The sequence below is a fragment of the Branchiostoma floridae genome, chromosome 6 (genome assembly GCF_000003815.2).
Source record: "Branchiostoma floridae strain S238N-H82 chromosome 6, Bfl_VNyyK, whole genome shotgun sequence".
NCBI lineage: Eukaryota > Metazoa > Chordata > Leptocardii > Amphioxiformes > Branchiostomatidae > Branchiostoma > Branchiostoma floridae.
Window position 1 is genome coordinate 508,320 of NC_049984.1, and position 19,747 is coordinate 528,066.

Consider the following 19,747-nt stretch of genomic DNA (forward strand, 5'->3'; position numbering starts at 1 on the left):
GAATGACATCCCGGGGACTGTACTGAGTGCCCCATCTCTGAGGACATTTAAACATAGCATGACCTTTAATTGACAGCTTTGTGTGAATTGCGGACCGGACTACCACGAAGATTTTGAAATTGATTGATTGATTAAAGTGCAATATTACCAATCAACATCAATTTACTCTGTATGTGGTACACAAATAGACAAGGTTCACATTGAACACATAGGGGTTTCCATGCAAACTCCATCTCCTTCATCTTGTTTATATAGGAATAATACTGGCGTTACTAGTAAACAATGAGTGACAAATTGTTAACAGTAGTGTAGGTTGCTAACACATGCATGTGCGTGCATGTTGTTTACATTTGTGCTATGTACATTGTTTATTGTATATAGCAGTTACTTATGTATAACAGCAGTAGCTACAGATTTGTAATTAATGAGGTTGAGAAACACCAACTTTGTATGCAGAATGTGTCTGTAGTAAAAAGAGTGAGACACCAGTATGGGATATCGAGTCATGTTTTCTTGCCAAAGCCTATGTAATGTTTTAAGTCTATGATAAACTTTCCTACACAATACTTTCTAATCCACCAATGTGTACTCCATGACATTTAATAGACATAGACATGTAGACAGACATCTTCAATAAATACGACATGCAAGCACAAATCTTATGGTCACAACGACTCTTTCTTCTCATGTTGCCCATTTATTAAATAGAAAAAAAACTCATCTCCACAGGATATTAAAAACATATTTGTACACAGATTTCATCTGATGAGAAAAAAACAGTGACACAATTTCTATCACAATGAAATCCTGCGAGGAAATATCAGCAATTTTGCACTGACACAGCACTGTATGTATATGGCCTCCTTCAGTCAATATTGACCATGGTAAAATCCTAATTGATATCCGCCCTACAGCGTCGACTGTGGCTAAACAGTCCTATACGAGAATGACAGTCTCTGCCACACACTGACACTAAGTTAAACATAATTGTTTAGGTCCTCATGCAACGTCACCTAAAGGTTCATGCAAAGAAAAGTATTCAGATCAAAATATACACTCTAAAGCACGAATCTCACTGAGACTGTGTTACGTTGGCTTTGTCGCTGCGGCTAAGTGAGCCCGACAAATTTCCTTGATAAAAATAACAAATCTCTTGTCTAACAAATCTCTTGTCTGTCAAGTTTAACACAAATTCTATTTAGAACACAGAAAGGCCGCCAATGTACAGCAGTCAGCAGACCAATGGGATACCCCTGTAAGATTGCACCCACAGTTTGATGAGAAACGTTTATGTACAGAAGACAAAGCACACAACTGGACAGTGTTGAAATGGAAATGATGTAGGCTGAGACGTCACTTGAGGTTCATGAGGATGGGCATCCCCTGGCCCTCCTTGGGGGCCGGCCCGTGTCGCAGGTGGAACTCTCGTCTTAAGAAGGCATACAGGAGGTCTGTCAGCAGGAAAATCTGCAGGGGACGGGAGGGAAGATGTGGAAAAATTGCATTTCCGAGTAACAACTTTCACACATTCGCACTAACATTGGTGCTAAATGACTGACACTGCCAGTGTCATTCAGCATCAGGGACAGGGATGGAAATGGCAGTGGGAATGTCCCTGGTGCTGAATGACACTAACATGAACATTGCTGCAAATGTAATAACTTAGATGACTGTACTTATGCAATTGATAAATGTTACTTAAAACAGACAACACTCAAATTTCAATCTTTTTTTATATTTCAAGAAATTGAAAACAAATGTTCCCCATGACCACCCATACCTGTGCTGTTGCGTACGCCAGCGTGACTGCGTAGAAGAAGTTAGCGTTTGCGCTGCCGTAGTAGATCCAGAGATGCCAGAGGACGGGAGCCAGCACGATGCTGTACAGCCACATGCACACCACTAGGAACAGGTTTCTCATGTCTGAAACACACAAACATTACACACATCAGTGTACACACATTACTGTACACACATCAGCGTGCACACATTACTGTACACACATGTGATGCTGTACAGCCACATGCACACCACCAGGAACAGGTTCCTCATGTCTGGAACAAACAAATATTACACACATCAGGGTACAGTACACACATTACTGTATAGTGCACACATTACTGTACACTCTCATGTGATGCTGTGCAGCCACATACACACCACCAAGAACAGGTTAATAATGCCTGTAACACACACTTGTATAACTGTACCCTACACATGTCTGAAACATGACATCATATTTGTTTCTATAGCTAGTTTATGTTTGACTACATGAATATGGCACAGCATGTCAAAATTCCACTCTAGAAACAAGGAACAACATTTGTACATGATGGGAAAACTTCAAATCTATGCTTTGCAAACTCCTTATACTCACACTTGAGACAGACCTTTAGGTTAAGCAATCAGCAAAATGTAGTATCAGATGGTTCCTTGTCAAGCACTGGGGTTCACAAACAATGAAGCAAATTCATTGCCTACATTTTTGCCTACCAGCTGCACAGTGGTGTATATAAGGAGTACTCACACTTGAAGCAGTGTCCCCACACCGGCAGCAGGGACAGGAACAGAGCTGCATCTCCGAACGTCGGGTACGACTTAAACACTGCAGTCAGGCCCACTAACAGGTGCAGGTGGAACATGGGGTGGTCCCTACAGTGCAGAAAGTTTCAAACATGTTCATATTTACAGTGTTTTATCTTATCCACTTAACATGTTCACATTTACAATGTTTATTTTATCCACTTAATATGTTCACATTTACAATGTTTTATCTTTTCCACTTAATATGTTCACACTTACAATGTTAAACTTTATCCACTTACACACATGCACACTTACCCACACCTCAATACTCATCATCATCATCTTTCATCCTCTATTTTGAGGTGCAGCAAGTAAAGGCTGACCTCCAAAACAGTCTGTCTTTCATCGCAGTGAGAAGTCCCGGGCCCTCTAGACCAGATTCTGACTAAATAAGTTTCTTCAAAGTCAGCCTTGGGGGACCAACATGTTTCTTACATAAATCAGGTGACCAGAACAAAAGTTCTGCCTCAATACTGCAGTCACTAAAATGTAGGTGAAACATAGGGTGGTCCCTATGGAGATACATTTACACTGTTCACACTTTTTACTTGAGACACTGCATGACTGATGCACCAAGTAGAATTTAAAATATTCTTTATGCTTCCTGCGTTCCTACCTGAGTTTGATGGCGAGAGGAATGACATAGAAGACTGCGTTGAGCTGGAACACGCAGAGGAAGAAGATTCGGAAATGTTCGAACATCTCCGTGAAAAAGTACCAGAACAGGCCCATGTTGGGGGTCAGGTCGGGGGCTAGCATCCTGCAGGGGGGAGGGGGTTATACTTGTTAAGACATGCTTATCAGGACTCATGTCACCTGATAGACGAAGCTTAAAGGCTGAGAATTTTATTGGGTACGATGGATACATGCATGTAGGCACTCTATTGGAGATATTCCCATAATCATGTTTATTGCAAGCTCAGCTGGCATACCAAGCATGCTTAAAAATAGCATAAACGTTGGAGATAAAACAGATAAAAGGGAAACTCTAATGAGAACTACAGTTGTACATATGGGAAAAAATCTGAAGGTATATAACACTATTTTGTTCTGACAATGCGTACCACAGTTAAATCATGTATTCTAAGACCTTCCCATGACCAAATAGACACACTAGACAAATCTAAAGCACTCACACAAACCCCACAGTGGCAGAACAGAGACTAGACACTCACACAAACCCCACAGTACCCAAACAGAGACTAGACACTCACACAAACCCAACAGTACCCAAACAGAGACTAGGCACTCACACAAACCCCACAGTGGCCAAACAGAGACTACACACTCACACAAACCCCACAGTAGCCAAACAGAGACTAGACACTCACACAAACCCCACAGTACCCAAACAGAGACTAGACACTCACACAAACCCCACAGTACCCAAACAGAGATTAGACACTCACACAAACCCGACAGTGGCAGAACAGAGACACTCACACAAACCCCACAGTGGCGGAGAGGAAATCCCAGGACAGGAAACAGAGGAAGGACAGGAACAGCAGAGAGGACAGCCAGAGGGCGTAGGACAGCAAGGTGTGCAGGACAGAGGTGATGTAGTCTTCATCAGGGTGCAGCTGCTGTTCCTTCTAGACACACAAGCAAGAACATAAGACAGAGAAGACACAGGGTTGACCCGCTCTTCCTTATAGACACACAGGTAAAGGTAGAGAGGACAGGTGAGACAGTCTTCCTCAGGGTTCTGCTGTAACAGTTCCTTCTACACACACAGGTACAAGGTGTTGAAGATCTTCACAAGATTACATTTCAAGAATGTAAAGGTGTGAAAGGCTTTAAGGCAGCACTGCTGAAGACGACTTAAGGCATCTTGAAGAACAAGGCAAGAATAAGTGGTGAACATTTTGAAGACAGGCCGTCTCTAAGAAGCGGCTGGAGACAGAAGAGCAGAGAAAGACAAAGTTCAGTACAGACAGATCTGAAGGGTGACACAAGACAACCATTCATGGCTCCATCAGAATAAGGCACAGTGGTGACCAGGACAGACTTCTGCACTTCTCAGCTTCCCGAGGTCCTGAGGAATGTAGCTTTTGTAAAGGCACCCCAGGGAGAGAAATGTACAGGACAGCACCCTCCAACACTGACATTGTTAGCAAGGCATGAGAAGCGTATTCTGGAAACCTGGTTAGTATTGCTGAGCTGAACTACTTACACAAACCCCTTGTGGAGTACAGCCCCTCCATGGTGTAACTACTTACACAAACCCCCTTGTGGAGTACAGCCACTCCATGGTGTAACTACTTACACAAACCCCCTTGTGGAGTAGAGCCACTCCATGGTGTAACTACTTACACAAACCCCTTGTAGAGTACAGCCACTCCATGGTGTAACTACTTACACAAACCCCCTTGTGGAGTACAGCCAGTCCATGGTGTAACTACTTACACAAACCCCCTTGTGGAGTACAGCCACTCCATGGTGTAACTACTTACACAAACCCCCTTGTGGAGTACAGCCACTCCATGGTAACTACTTACACAAACCCCCTTGTGGAGTACAGCCACTCCATGGTGTAACTACTTACACAAACCCCCTTGTGGAGTACAGCCACTCCATGGTGTAACTACTTACACAAACCCCCTTGTGGAGTACAGCCACTCCATGGTAACTACTTACACAAACCCCCTTGTGGAGTAGAGCCACTCCATGGTGTAACTACTTACACAAACCCCCTTGTGGAGTACAGCCACTCCATGGTAACTACTTACACAAACCCCCTTGTGGAGTACAGCCACTCCATGGTAACTACTTACACAAAGCCCCTTGTGGAGTACAGCCACTCCATGGTAACTACTTACACAAACCCCCTTGTGGAGTACAGCCTCTCCATGGTAACTACTTACACAAACCCCCTTGTGGAGTACAGCCACTCCATGGTAACTACTTACACAAACCCCCTTGTGGAGTAGAGCCACTCCATGGTGTAACTACTTACACAAACCCCCTTGTGGAGTACAGCCACTCCATGGTGTAACTACTTACACAAACCCCCTTGTGGAGTACAGCCAATCGATGGACCCAAACGATACAAATATCAGGTGATTCCCACCCCTGAACAATTCGTCATGGTCAAATTGTTGTGTAGCAATAAATTAGTTACGATAGATGCTGTAGCTGCCTGTTAGAGCAGTCATTTGGGGTGTTGTACAAGGATTTTATTCTCACAATTTATGCGACACCAGTTCCACAGGCAGTAGTTTTGCTGCAGCCACAAGTTTGCACAAGTTGTTTGTGGAGCACTGGTGGTGTCTCAGTAGATTACCTCATCAAGTGGAGCATGTAAAATAAACGTTGAAACGTTGAGCAGAAATGTTGAATTGTTCCTTACTTTGAACCCATTTGTTGTTTAGAAGACCAGTTATTGTCTATAAACATTGTTGCTGATAGTTCCCTAACTTCAAAACATCACTCTTTGCTGACATACTAGCGTAGAACCCTGCCGTTAAATGAAATGTATGTAGAGTTGTTTATTGATTCATTTCCATTTTTGCCGGTGCGTAGCTATGAGACGGGAGAAGCGGTTGCATGGATGCATTCATGAATGCATGGATGCATGGATCGGTCAATTTAAACAAATAGCTCTTCTATACGTGCTATTGCGTAATCGTGCCAGCGTGGCCGAGCGGTCTACAGCACGGTACCTATCTTAGTTGGCTTCTCCAACCGTAGATCGTAGGTTCGAACCCCACTTGCTAATTTTTTTTTCTTTGTTAGACAAATCTCATGTAGCGTTTTTTTAATAGAAGAAAGACCAATTCAGTAATTCGATGTTTAAAAACTCTTTTTTTCGTGTGATTTTGTTTAACATCCAGGCTTTTTCCAAAATACGCACCGGCCAGCTTTTTTCAGAAGCTTTCTTGTTTGGATAGACTTTCAACATTAATGTTGGTAGCACCGAATCACTGCGGTCACCGGTCACTGCGTATTGGCGGCCTGTACCAATCAGTCACACAACTGTCATACACATAAGAAATAAAGCTTCACAAAACAATACAAATATGGGTCTTCAAATGTAGAAAATCGACAATGAAAACAACTGTTACATAAATATCGCTGTCTTTGTTTCCTGCGGAAGTGTGGCCTTGAAGGTTGCAGACGAGCGAACGCTCTAAAGACTTGTAACACTATAAACGTATGATTCGTATAGTCTATAAAAATGAAACTTTTAAACGTATAATACTATAATTTGCAATAAGTAGACAAAGTTTTGTTTGCGTTGGTGGTGTCGTTTTTTTCGTAACAAATGTGTTAGTCGGGCCGTCGCGTTCAGCTCATTTTTCTGTGAAAACCTGAGCTGGGTCGTGCAATACAGTCCTCGCGATAGAAAAAAATTACACACAATCACAACTTTACTGCCAAAGAAAGCTGAAATATCATAAAATGCAAGAGAACAAACTTACAAAAGCATGTTAAGTTAGGACACGCTGTTATGGCACAAAATCGGAATACACATTGCCGAAAACGCCTCGCAGCGTGCCGTGAAAGGCTCGTGAAAATGGTGCATTCCTTACCCAAGTATGTTCTTCAATGAATGTGTCATTCATCCATCAAAGCCGGGCCATGAGTTTGAGCGCGTGACAAAGCGTGTCATGTTACCGCACCTCCCGTCAGTATACTTTACAATAGTGACATTTTGAATGATTCAATCGTTAAATTGTGGACAGCAGACCAAAGTACTTGGTTTTATAAACGTTGAGTTTTGATCAGCCAACCCTGAGAACAGACGTGTGTGTCGTCAACGGTCGCTTACTTTTCATTGGGCTTAATTCCAGTTATGGCGGCCATGTTGGATTTCCGGGGTCATGGCACCAGAACGAGACTGCAGGTGGTGCCAGCTGGGCATTCTACTCTATACTTAGGCTGTATTGCAGACATAAGTATGCCATCTTTGGGAGTACATTTCACCCCTCTAAGGTTAAATGCGGCACAATACATGCCTGTTATCTGTAGAAAATATTGTTTTTGATATTTGAGGTCGATGTTGGCAATATTTTTTATTAATTTTTAAAGGGTGAACCGAGAACAATTGCAATTTACGGTTCTGAACATCAGAAAATGGAAGAATCAGTATACTGTTGCTGAAATGGTCAAACGCTCAATGTTGAAGTTTCATCACAACAAAACAAAGGATATGAAATACTTGCCTGAAACTGAGTCGGGCGATTTCCTTGCGTGTATTTGGATGTGCAAAGTGTGGATCTATGTTGGTACTTGGCTTTGTTGAGTAAAGTGCGGCACGACGGCCTGAAATGTTTAGCGGGTCGTCTCCAAGAGCGAAAAACCAAACCTAACATTTTGGGAGAGTTAAGAGCACGAATATGACTGTCGTGGAATTTACACGCGCCTTTCTTTGTTCCGCTGTTTGAACTGTCCCTGCTTATCACGGCAGGTGTTGATTTACCAGCTCCGAGTGGGACGGCAAACACAGTAAAGTTTGGTGATGAAGGTTCAAAGTCTCCAGTCTGACGCACCTGTTCGTCTCGTGATGGGGCGGCGGCCGCCATGTTGGAGAGTTCGGTTGTCCCGTCTACACGGCAAAGTTAGCGGATAAACAACACCAGGGACGGTTTTCTGATCCAACATGGCTGCAGGTATGCTGTAAGACATTAGAGGAATCAGGGCTTGAAATGCCGTGGTGAGACAAGCGTTTGGTATTGTAAAACATACAAGTCATACCTATACATTAAACTGAAGTTGACTACTACTGTTTGACCATATAGCGTACCTGGTGTTGGGTAGCATTGTATTTTTCATTTATGTCAGCAAAACTTCGTCACTTCATGCTTATCAAAAGTTGTCGCAAAACCTACTTTACAAACATGAGCAGGTATAGCACCTGCTGCTTTACTATGGTGATTAGCTACTTTGAGACCTTGTTGTTGACCCCAGAAAGGACATTAGTTGGTAGCGTCACTTTGGGTGCAATTCACAAACAAGCCGCAAAGGGCGCTGATGAAAGCCAGACGGTACAAAGGTGCGGTCTGATCATATTTACCCGCCAGGCTGTGTTTACACTTATTAAGCTTCAGCACAGCCAGCCGCCAGACTTTTGAGTGACATTTGCATACGATCCTTAGGAGTTAGTGAATTGACATGTACAACCATTTTTTCTAGTTAGGCCATGTTGATTTGATTATATGGATGACATCCGCGCTCGCACCAATTTTCGGCCGTTCCCCCCCCCCCCCCAAAAAAAGTTTTCGACCACACAGTAAATTGTGCAAATCAGCTGTAAAATGAGCACAAATATTCCATAGATTGACAAAAAAGTATCAGAAAACAGATAACTAATACCATAGATTGCCAAAATAAATCTTAAGTCAAAGAATAAAATGTGAAAGGGCAGAAAGAAAAAAATCTATTGTTGGTAGGGGGAGGTACCAGTACAGAGAATTCAAGTATAGGTCCCGTTCAGGTCCAGAGGATCATTTCTAGGTCCGGACTTGAACCTGGACCTGATTTCTGGAATCTGTTTGGTGGATTATTGGACTCCCACTGGCATTTTAAAATCCCATCTCCGTGTAATAAAGGCTAACTGTCTCTGTACCTTTGACTGTAGAAACTTCCTACAATTGACAATAAACTCTACTTGACTTCACTCTTGTTGTCTTCTTGGCCCCTGGCAAGACCCCAAACGCCTGCCGACATAGATCTAGTGTGTCAATTTTGTAATTGGCGAAACCTGTTCCTCTGATTTTTTTCAGGTCTGTTTTTTTTTCGCATTGGTCCAAGAAGAAAAAAATGTTATGCACCCGCATATGTACTAGTCCCTAAACCTAACTGTTGGTATACCACACTATGTGCGTTTAGTCCTATGTTCAACCTTCCTGGCCACTTTGATTACATACTGAAGGCAACGTTTTTTTGGCCAAACTTTTTTTTATTCGCTCGCTCGCATCAATTTTGGAGTTCCCGGAGGATGTCATCCATATAATCAAATCAACATGGCCTTAGCTGCACTTGTATTGGATTGTTCTGCCAGTTCATTCTAATGACGGATGTCACTCGAAACTTCCGGAATTAAATCTCCGTTTTTATCCAGTTGTGGAGATTGAATTGTATTTGAAGAAAGTCACTTTACTTTTTGTTGTGACAATAAAGCTTCTGCATAAAGTAATTTGCATATAATCTACCTCCATACCGTATCAGCCACACGGTGATTTACATCATTCATCCGGACGGGAGACCTGGCGCATCCCCGTCTTGTATTCAGCTAGAAGAAAAGGGTATGCCCGCAGCCGCCCTGTAAAAGGTGGTATAACCCCCAAAGTGCTGTAATACACTGTATGACTCTACTACTACTACTACTTCTACTTCTACTACTACTACTACTACTACTACTACTACTACTACTACTACTACTACTACTACTACTTTTTTTTGGCGACGCCTCAGGGGCGAGCCTAATGTTTATAGTGTGCGACCGTTTGACAGGAATTCTAGGAATTCCGCAGGCATGCAAGGAATTTTTCTACGGGTATTTTTTTTCTACGGGTATTTTCTACGGGTATTCCCTAGGGAATTTGTTTTTGTGTGTGACTTTAGTCTGCTTTGGGTATGGCGTATAATAAGATGACGTGACCGATGTTATAAACCAGGATTTCATGTTTTAATACTCGTTTCACCATCAAGTATACAGCACATTACATTTTTTAACAAAATACCCGATATTATGTATCGTTAGGGTAGAATTGTGGGTCAGTTATATTTTTTGCTTGACCATTCGGCGTAATGATGTCGTGTATGTATGAGGATTGTTTTGTTTCGTTTGAAGGTTTTTATTTCATATCTTTCTGTTATTTCATTTTGTATGGTTGTGTGACGCTTGAATCCCTTTTTTTCTTATTGCTGTGATGTTCATTTGGTTACCAAACCATCGCGACAAAGGGGTGTACTTGTCAGTCGATTCTTCCTGTAACCTGGGGGTTGTCATGCCGGCGTTCACCTGTGGGGACAGATTGTGAGAAAGGATTGATATGAAGTATTTTTGCAATAGTGATACTAACTTAGCAACTTTTGTATGTCTGGATCGGTAAAGTGTTGTTTTCTGTTAGTTACAGGCCGTCGGTAGTGATGTAAGGCATCAAAGTAATTCAGATATAATTTATAGCAAAAGTGATACATATTGAATTACAGCGCTTATATTGTCATGTCAAGTCAAAGTCCTTCCCGCTCCATGGTGCATAGGGCGGCGCCCATGTTCTTGGAGTAACCCTGGGCCAAACAAATGCAATTACTACAGTAGGGGGCCAGGACACTGGCTGTGGTGTGTGTTCAAATTACATACTCTTTCCCGAATGCTGAGTGCTAAGCTGAGAAATTAGCACGACCATTTAACACGTCATACTATATTGGCCGGGGATCGAACTTACGACGTACCGAATGCATGGCGAAGACTTTTCCCACTCGTCTCATTGCACCGGCGATAACGCTTGTGCAGCCAGACAACAATACTCGTGATGCTAACGTGCTGTTACTTTGACCGATGAGGTCTATTTCTCTTATAACCAAAGGGCACAAAAGTGCATTATCATTTACCTTTTGGTGTAGCCCGAGTTTTGAATCATTAAAGAAGTTTCAGAAATAAAATGTACCACCGTGAATAAGAAATAATGACACAAAATATTCTTTCTCGGCTTGGCTTCGCATGATCGAAGGCACATCACAATATCAATATACATGTCGGCTTAAAAGCCACAAGCGACGGCTATCGGGTCTAAAATGCAGTACACTGTTACGTCGGGTTGCGTAAACCAGCATACAGAATATTTCGTCCATCATACAAGTAAAACGGCTGCATTTGCAAGAGATATCCAACTTCTACGTGTGGAAGGGTGGTAAAGGTGATTGGAAAAGCATCCTGTATACAACGGCTATATCATCACCAGCCTGTAATAAGACAGAATGAAATAAGTCGCATGTACGCTCACCGCTATTAAACTGCTTGGAGGACAATGGGTGATCAGATTACCGGTACCGTTTTGGCTACAGTCAGAGTGATAAGACGGCGGGCGATCGGAGGACGGATGGGAGTATGGCAGTTCCGGCAATCGTCGGTTAATTGACGACTCGTGCTCAGCAGTATTACTATAGAACTGTGGATACGTGCTTGACTGTACTAGTCCACAGACGATAAAGGGTGAGTGAAACGCAGAGAAAAAGATGATTGAGAACGGGGACCCCGGTAACAAATCGTATCTTTTACTTTAAGACCACGGGAAACAGATGAATATGACCACGAGAAACAGAAGCGTTTGTTGTTCGGCGGCGGCAAGGTGGCGAATGGAATTCCACAGGAGGGCCTCATGGAGCGCTGATATCTTCGGCCGATCAAAAACAAAAGGGTTGTGCCTGGTTGTGCCGTAAACAACATGTGGTATGAGTAACAAACTGCCAAGAAGTTTCCACGTTGAAAGATATTCTCTAAACAAAATCAAAAAACTCTGGCGAAACACGGTCACAGATGAAGACTAATTCCTACACAGCAATACGCTGTAAAAATGCCAAAACTATAATGCCGTTAATATGGGACTCATATTTTATCTTGCCGAAACGTGATGTTGGCGGACTTTTTGAAGACCAAGGTCTCGGGCGGTTTGGGGTAAGATTTGGGCCCACGAAATTAAGGTTGGCAGTGTTACTCAACCCAAGCACACAGTCCCAAAATCCACCTGGTACGATTCACATCGTAACGCTCTCGGTTTATTTAGCTCTAGTCACTCTTAACAACTTGTGACGTATCTATTATACACATAATACATGCTATCATTAGCAAGGTACTCTCACCGAAATTGAGTCGCTTGTGCATGTCGGCCGACCTTTCCGGCGAGCCATCTAACTCGGCCGACCTTGTCCCGGATCGATCTTTAGTGGGAAGCAAACTGACGCTATTCTGAGGGCTGCCATTGGTTGGAAAATGTACTTGTGCAGTTCCTATTTGTCAATGTTTACAGACTGACGTCAGCACGGTGACCAATCCCAAGACGATGTCCAGACGACGGCCAGGGACCGCCCGTTTTGTTTGTTTTAACTATCCAAGCGGGGACGATATAGTCACAGCTTTCAAAACGGGGATTGAAATGTAACCAAAAAGGATCTATTTTACGATGGGTATATTGCAACCTAACAACGCTAAAAGCAATAGCAGCGAATCAGAACATTATAACCCGGAACTTTTTCATGCCTACCTTAAAAATTAGTACTAAGTTTTAACGGCTACAATGTTTCCTGTTTATTGGCGAAGCGTAAAACAATAGATATATCTTGTACCGTCTTCTCTGAGGTGCGCTTATCGGGTAGTTTAGTTGATATTTTTGATCATGCATCATATACTGGGCGATGTTAAATTCAGTATCTCCGGTAACAGTCCTGGTTATATTGACCTCTTATTTTCTTTTTCCAAAATGTGACTAGACATTGCATCTCCGAGGTTTATACTAGTAATTAGATACAAAAATAAAGGACTTTGCCCCATCATCTTGTATGCAGATACACACCAACATGTGTTGCATCAATCACACACGAATCGTAATCCACAATGTATGGCGTACATGAGTTATTACCTCGTAAGCTACCATTTGTTAAGCTGGCTCTATCTCACTCTTTAAATACAAGGGAAGAATCACACTTAAATACACAGACGTATGTCACTTGATGACAATGTTAACCACTTTAGAAGAACAAACACTCAAAGCTATACCTGAGTCCGATTAAATTGTGTTAATAAGCAATTGTACATACAGACATTTTCTCATAGACTGTCTATAGATAATGGTAAGTTAAGATTCTTTAAGAAACTAAAGAAGGGATACTCAATGGAAACTTATTTAACATCACTAGATAATATCGAGGTCAGATCGGCAATATGCAAACTAGCTACCCGTGAGCGAAAGAACCTGTAATCATTGTATTGCAAAACCGGTGGAAGACGAGATACATTTTATTTCTAACTGCTTCTCTAATGACCAGGAAAGAAAGGAGTAATATGAAGAGGTTTGCAAAACACACACATCCCTGTATGGCACATCCGCTAGCCTGTTACTCACAGGATCGGCATGGGAACCAGTGAACAACTAGAGGGGCGAGTCAGAACAGAAATAAACAACATCCCGACTCCCGGGATTCGAACCCGCGCCGAACCCGGACAGCCGGATCACAAATCACACGTGCTAACCACAACAACAAAAGCTCAAGAGCTGTTGGCGTGGTCAGTTTGGCAGCGCTAGAACCCACTGTTACAATAGCAATGTTCGTTCTTCCCACCACGCCGTGCTAAGAAAGAATGACCGCTTGAGGAATAAAATGTGTCCCGCATGTGCCAGTGTCCGGCAGTCCGGACCGCCTGGAAGGCCTGGCTCTAAACAAAAGGCAGTTCAACAGACCGTTTCTGATTAGCACAACGCTTGTGGCGGGTGTGACGAAAAGCCAGCACCACATGGCACAGATGACACAGACTTGTCATTTCCATGGTGGTCCGGTGACAATAAATCATGCGGTCTGCTTTTAATACAAGGAATTCCTGCTTTTACAGGAGTTTACATCAACACAGCTTGTCGTTCAAATTCATTCCTTTCAAAACATTGTTTCTGTCGTAACTATCCAAACGGGGGCGATTCAGACGCAACCAACTATCAAAACGGGAGATTGAGATGTACCTATCAAAAAGGGGGTACTTTACGATTGCTACATTGCAACCTAAAACGCTAAAAACAACAATAGCGAATCAAAACATTTAAACCCTTTTATGCCTACCTTAAAAACTAGTGCTAAGTTTTAACGGCTACAATGTTTCCTGTTAATTGACGAAGCGTATTTAAATAATGAATTCTTGGACCGTCTTTCTTGTGGTGTGCTTCAACAGTCGGCCCTATGATTTTCGCCCGTACTGATATTATCTAATCTTTTAACAATAATAAGCGACACTGTTCCCTTTCAGCTTGTCATTGATCCGGGATGTATCAGTACATATGGGAATATGGTGTCGCGATCCATATTTTCTAAGGCATCGGCGAAATGAACTTGCGATGTATAAACGATAAATAACTCGCAACTCGCCCTGATAATCCGTCTCAAACTAGGCATCTTATCCACTGTCTAGTGATTAATCGAATAGTTTAGTTGATTTTTGTTTATCATGCATCAAATACTGAGTCATTTCAAATTAAAAACTTCCATTAACAGTCCTGGTTTTACTGACCCCCAATTTACTGTTCCCAAATGTGTCTAAATGGGGATTGCTACTCTGAGGTATATACTGCTCTGATTAGATACAAAATAAAACACGTTTGTATCCACTCCGCCACATTTATCTTCTATCAAAACACATACCAACATGTCTTGTAACAACCACACACGAATGTATTGACATTTTAACAGAGAGAACTAGGGTATCCATGTTACACGCTGCAACTATAGCGGGAAAGAAATGCATTGTGCATAGGTAGAATGATCTAACAAAACCTCATGATTTGACCCAAACATGGCAGAAACGATTTAAGGTTCACGATTCACTCTGGCACTCCGTTCTCAACTTGGATGTTTAACGTGAGTCGGTGGGGAAGGGGGTTGGTACAATTTGGCAAAGAAAAGGCACGGGACATGACACTACATGAGCACGGTTTGGAGATTTTTAAAGCCGAAACCATGGAGGCAAAAAATCTGGTTGTGGTTCAAAGATGCCAGAGATCAGGGGAGGATGTTTGGCCAAATCTGCTGCAATTAGCTGTCACAGAAAATGAGTTACGACCAGGGCTGGGGCCAGGGGTAGCCTGACTAAAATCAAGCCCCTAGCGGCCGGCCCTACAATTGCCGCCACCCTATATGGGGAGGGGGTCATTAAGCCCAGCCGGCGAGAGAGCTTGTGTAAACACAGGCTAGGGCCAGGGGGTACGTATGAAATGTCAGAGTGGCCTTGACTGCACTGTAGGTGTACGGAACGAAGAGTAGAACAGATGGCAAAAATTATCGTGGTGATTCTCAGAATCCGGCGATGTGACAAATTTAGTCACTGTGTCAGATAGATAGTATGTCGACCAAACACCTAGAAAACCACGACAACGGAACTTTTATGCATGTTTCACGAAAATTCAAGACTTCACATCTAAACTTTTACGCTAACCAAGGAGCTTTTATCACTGATAAAAGCTCCTTGCGCTAACAGAGATGGGGTTTTGTGTGCGTGAAAAGTTGCGCATGAAAATCTGCGGGTGACAACATGCACATTCTCTTATTTCCCGGGGATTTGAAAAGTTTTTGTACTTTTACATTTAAGATATTTAAACAGAACGCTCAAAACCTTTTGACACCATTAGTGTTGATAATTAGCAGGGATTTTAACCCATGTCCTATCCGGTATTAAACTTCCCTGGGTGGTGTCCCTGCAGACGTGTTACACGTTCGCGTATACAAGAACGGGATCCCGTCTGTATTTCCCAGTTGCCGTTATATCAGAAGAAAACTAATTCACATCCAGTATTCTAAATCCACATAGTATGGTGTCCCTAGGGGTAGGGGTGTACTAAGTAACGAATAAATTGACTAAGTTGGAGACGTCCACCATTCAACTGACTGGTCTCCCTAGGCGTAGGGATGTACCAACCAACGAATAAATTGACTAAGTTGGAGACGCCCACCTTTCTCATGCAAATAAAAGCAATTAAAGAATTAACAAAAATGGAAACAGTAAATCAACCTATGTTACTGAACATCTTTATTCATAACATAAACAAAGTAAATTCTAACGGTCATGAAAGAAAGTCAGAAAACGAACAAGACAATAATAAAAAGTTTCTTGTAACAAGAAAATGTACAAACAGCGCTACATCAAAGACATGAAAAATATAACCTCCTTGGTTACATCAAGCTAGGGAACAAGTTCCAAAATAGTAAAGAAAAACTTTAAAAAGTAGAGATGCTACATAAAATCATGCGCGTTAAATTGATAAAAACGAGGCAAACGTGAGGCATACAATCAATACTTCCATAAACGAGAAACATACTAAAATTGCAGAAGATAATGCATGATGTGGTCTACCAGGAAGGGGTCGAACTGGGAACAGGACAGCTCGTCAGAACGGTTGCACCAGCTGGGTGAATGAAATAGGGGAGGGGGCAGTCTGGCCGGTCTGTCTGGCAGGAACTGGTCAGTATCAAAACTACAGAACAGTTCGGCAGAGATGCCAATAGGCTGCAGCAAAACGTCCGCCAGCTCAAGCTGGAACTCAGACGTGTCGGGCTGTGTACGGAACTCGTCCTAAAATACTGTGAAAACGGCTGAACATACTCGAGAAATTGGCCTTCCAGACATGCCACGTCCTACCAAGGAGGTTGAAAGAGGGGAAGGAGTCGGCTCATAATTTGTCCCTTTTGAACCATCTTCGACTCACTTTTGAAAAAAAAAACATTAACATTAAGGTGCAAATTGGTCTTGATTTACATACACCCAACCGACTATCGGCATTGTTTTTATTGTTCACTCTTATTGACAAGCAAGTATACAAAAGTAACGGTCTCCGCACTGGTGTTCCAGTGCTGAATCAATGGGTCGAATCGGCCTCAGCACTGGTTTTCCAGTGCTGAACAAACGTCAGCGCTGGTTTTCCAGTGCTGAACGGCCTTGTTCCAGTGCTCATACTCCCTCAGCGCTGGAATTCCAGTGCTGAACCCAATGCGAGCACTGGATTTCCAGTGCTTAACTTTTCCGGTGCTGGACTTCTAATAGGGCCGGCCTCGGTCCCTGCCGCTGCCATGAGGTCATGACTGGCTCATTATGCGGCTTTTATGGGGAGTCAAACATGGCTTACAAAGGACTGCCGCCGGCACGCCGGAACAATAGGACACAGCAGGGTTTAACATCGCAAAACAAAGGCCGCGGCAAGGTGCTAATTTTGGGCCGACTCCTTTCATTTGAGGTCAGGTTGGGAACTGGGATCAAACTGACATACACCCAAAAAACAATGGCATTGTGGTGCAAAAAAGTGTTGTAAAACCAGACATGAATTTCACACAACCCTCATGAGCAAAAGGTGTGAGGCGCCATCACCAGGGTCATGAATGAGAAATAGGAGAAGAATGTAGCCTGTCTGTCCGCTAGCTAGGAAAACTGCATGTTTCTAAATGACTAAAAAAAGTGTATTTTTGCTTCGGAAAGATGGCCATGTTCTAAGTCAGTTAGATCCTGGGAGTAACCTGAATGTGTGGATTTGGTACTGCTCCGCCACCCTTGGAGTTTGTTGGGGTCCCCACATTGTCAGGCCACTCCCATGATCTAACTACTAGTATTACTTGGGCGGCTACAGTGAGAACTTCCTTTGGTATGCAATCGCTCGACACATCACATATCGCTATCAAAGGAAAAGGCCGGTGTCATAACGTTGAGAGATCTTTTGTCGGCCTAACAGCAGAAGCCATTTGTTTTGCATATAGATTAATCGCCTTCGAGAGAACTGTTATACGACATGGTGTGAATGAATACCTCCCGCGAGGCATTCTACCACCCTCTTGTAAGGCCACATTTGTAAGGTTTTATCCTTGATTGTATAAATAGGTAACGGGGGAATTTTGATATATCGCAGCGTTGACCAAACACCCAACGAAAGCAGTAATGATTACAGACTTCAACCCCGTACACGCCCGACAACACGTAGAAACTAAGTTTTCTATGCTGATCATGAGTCTCCGTAAGGTGAAGATCTTATTATGCCTCCAGGTGTGGTTGTACCTATTATTTTAGACGTCATTTTCATGTCTAACAAATGAGTGCTCACATTCATCACAGAAAGTTGAGAATGAACAAACAAGGCATAGCCAGTGAGAGACAATAGAGGCACGCTTGTGAATGTGGTGAAATTTCACCAAATTGCACTACTAGTATTTTGCTTTTTCGTCTGCTGTCATTGTATATGACCCCGGCGGTGGAAAGACTCTCCTGTCCCGAAGTTAGCCTGGCCAATCCACGGTAGACTGGATTCCAGGTTATTTTTGTACCCGCTCGATCTTCATGGATTGCAGCGCCGTGATCTTTACTGTTACTTTGCTGCACCTTAAGGTGTTTGATACAAACTTCCCCAAGTGCACAGTAAACATGAACACACTCATCATGCGTTGTCGACTTACAGTATCTTTGGTTTGGAATGTGGTAGTCACCCTTGGCTCGGTGTGACAAATAGGCCTGTCATGCTCACGACTCTCTACACATACACGACTTATTAGCCCCATGCAGGACTGAGTCCGGCATGTTATGACAAATTTTCCCCTTTTAACGTTTATTTCTATGTAAGTTGTAGAACCATTCGGTGCAAGCCGGGCTAAGAAAGCTACGAGAGGTGTGCCTCGATCACAACATTCATGTATGATCGACTTAAAGATGAATCGCGCCCTGGACCGCCTGATCAAGACAGGCACGCAGGCGAAACCCAACAAAAAACATACTGTATTGTCCAAACATTACGTAGTATAGCTTAAAGATACCGTGTTGCACCTTAGGGTGTTTGATACAAAATGTCCAAGGTATAGTACAGTAAACATGAATACACTCTTCATATCGTGTAGACTCAAACATCAAGATGTTCTTGAGATACATAGCAGGACTGGTCTAACCATTTTAAAGCTAAGGGTACAAACCGACGTACGTGCAACTGCGAGTGCGTGGTGTCTACGTGCCACAACTGGTGCTGGTAAACGGGCTGCTAACTTCAGCTCGGTCTTGCAGATGGGGCATTGTGGACGGTTATAATTGTTTAACTTAATTCAAGGTGAAATATGGTCAATGAGATCAGCCGTGTTGTATTTTATAAGGTCAAAGGTCACATAACAGCGTTTAACGGTTCATTTCTTATGGAATCCTATACTGGTCTTCCCATAACTGTTGTTAGGCATAATTTGGAAAGATGTAAATGTTTTGAAGAAATATTAGACAAGTAAGAGAGGACGTCCTAGTCACAACGAGGTTTGATTAGAGGATGTAGTGCCCCACCGTTATACACATGGTTTAGCGTTTCTGTGTTTGTTTAGATCAGAATAAAATATGCGTTACTGATAAGTGATAACCAAAGGCATCCATGAGGGAGGGCCTCGAGGAAATAAGTACCACATAATCGCCCCCCCCCCCCTTCACGGAGATGTAAACAAACCGCCACTGATC

The 19,747-nt window shown here is 42.8% G+C and overlaps 2 protein-coding genes across 2 annotated transcripts in view; both read right to left on the reverse strand.

The window, feature by feature from the left end:
• Positions 1–1,164: 1,164 nt before the first annotated feature.
• LOC118417318 (phosphatidylinositol glycan anchor biosynthesis class U protein-like) lies at positions 1,165–4,899 on the reverse strand. The gene is made up of 5 exons (XM_035822842.1): positions 4,853–4,899; positions 3,203–3,346; positions 2,528–2,652; positions 1,781–1,923; positions 1,165–1,467 (listed from the first exon to the last, which is right to left on the reverse strand). Exons 1-5 carry the CDS (start codon positions 4,882–4,884, stop codon positions 1,354–1,356), a joined length of 558 nt encoding a protein of 185 aa, XP_035678735.1. The 5' UTR covers positions 4,885–4,899; the 3' UTR covers positions 1,165–1,353.
• A 14,532-nt stretch (positions 4,900–19,431) lies between these two features.
• Positions 19,432–19,747, reverse strand: part of LOC118417382 (neurogenic locus Notch protein-like) — a 41,408-nt gene continuing 41,092 nt past the window's right edge. The window contains exon 34 of the mRNA XM_035822934.1: positions 19,432–19,468. Coding sequence (XP_035678827.1) covers positions 19,432–19,468 — 37 coding nt within the window. The remainder of the gene's footprint in view (positions 19,469–19,747) is intronic.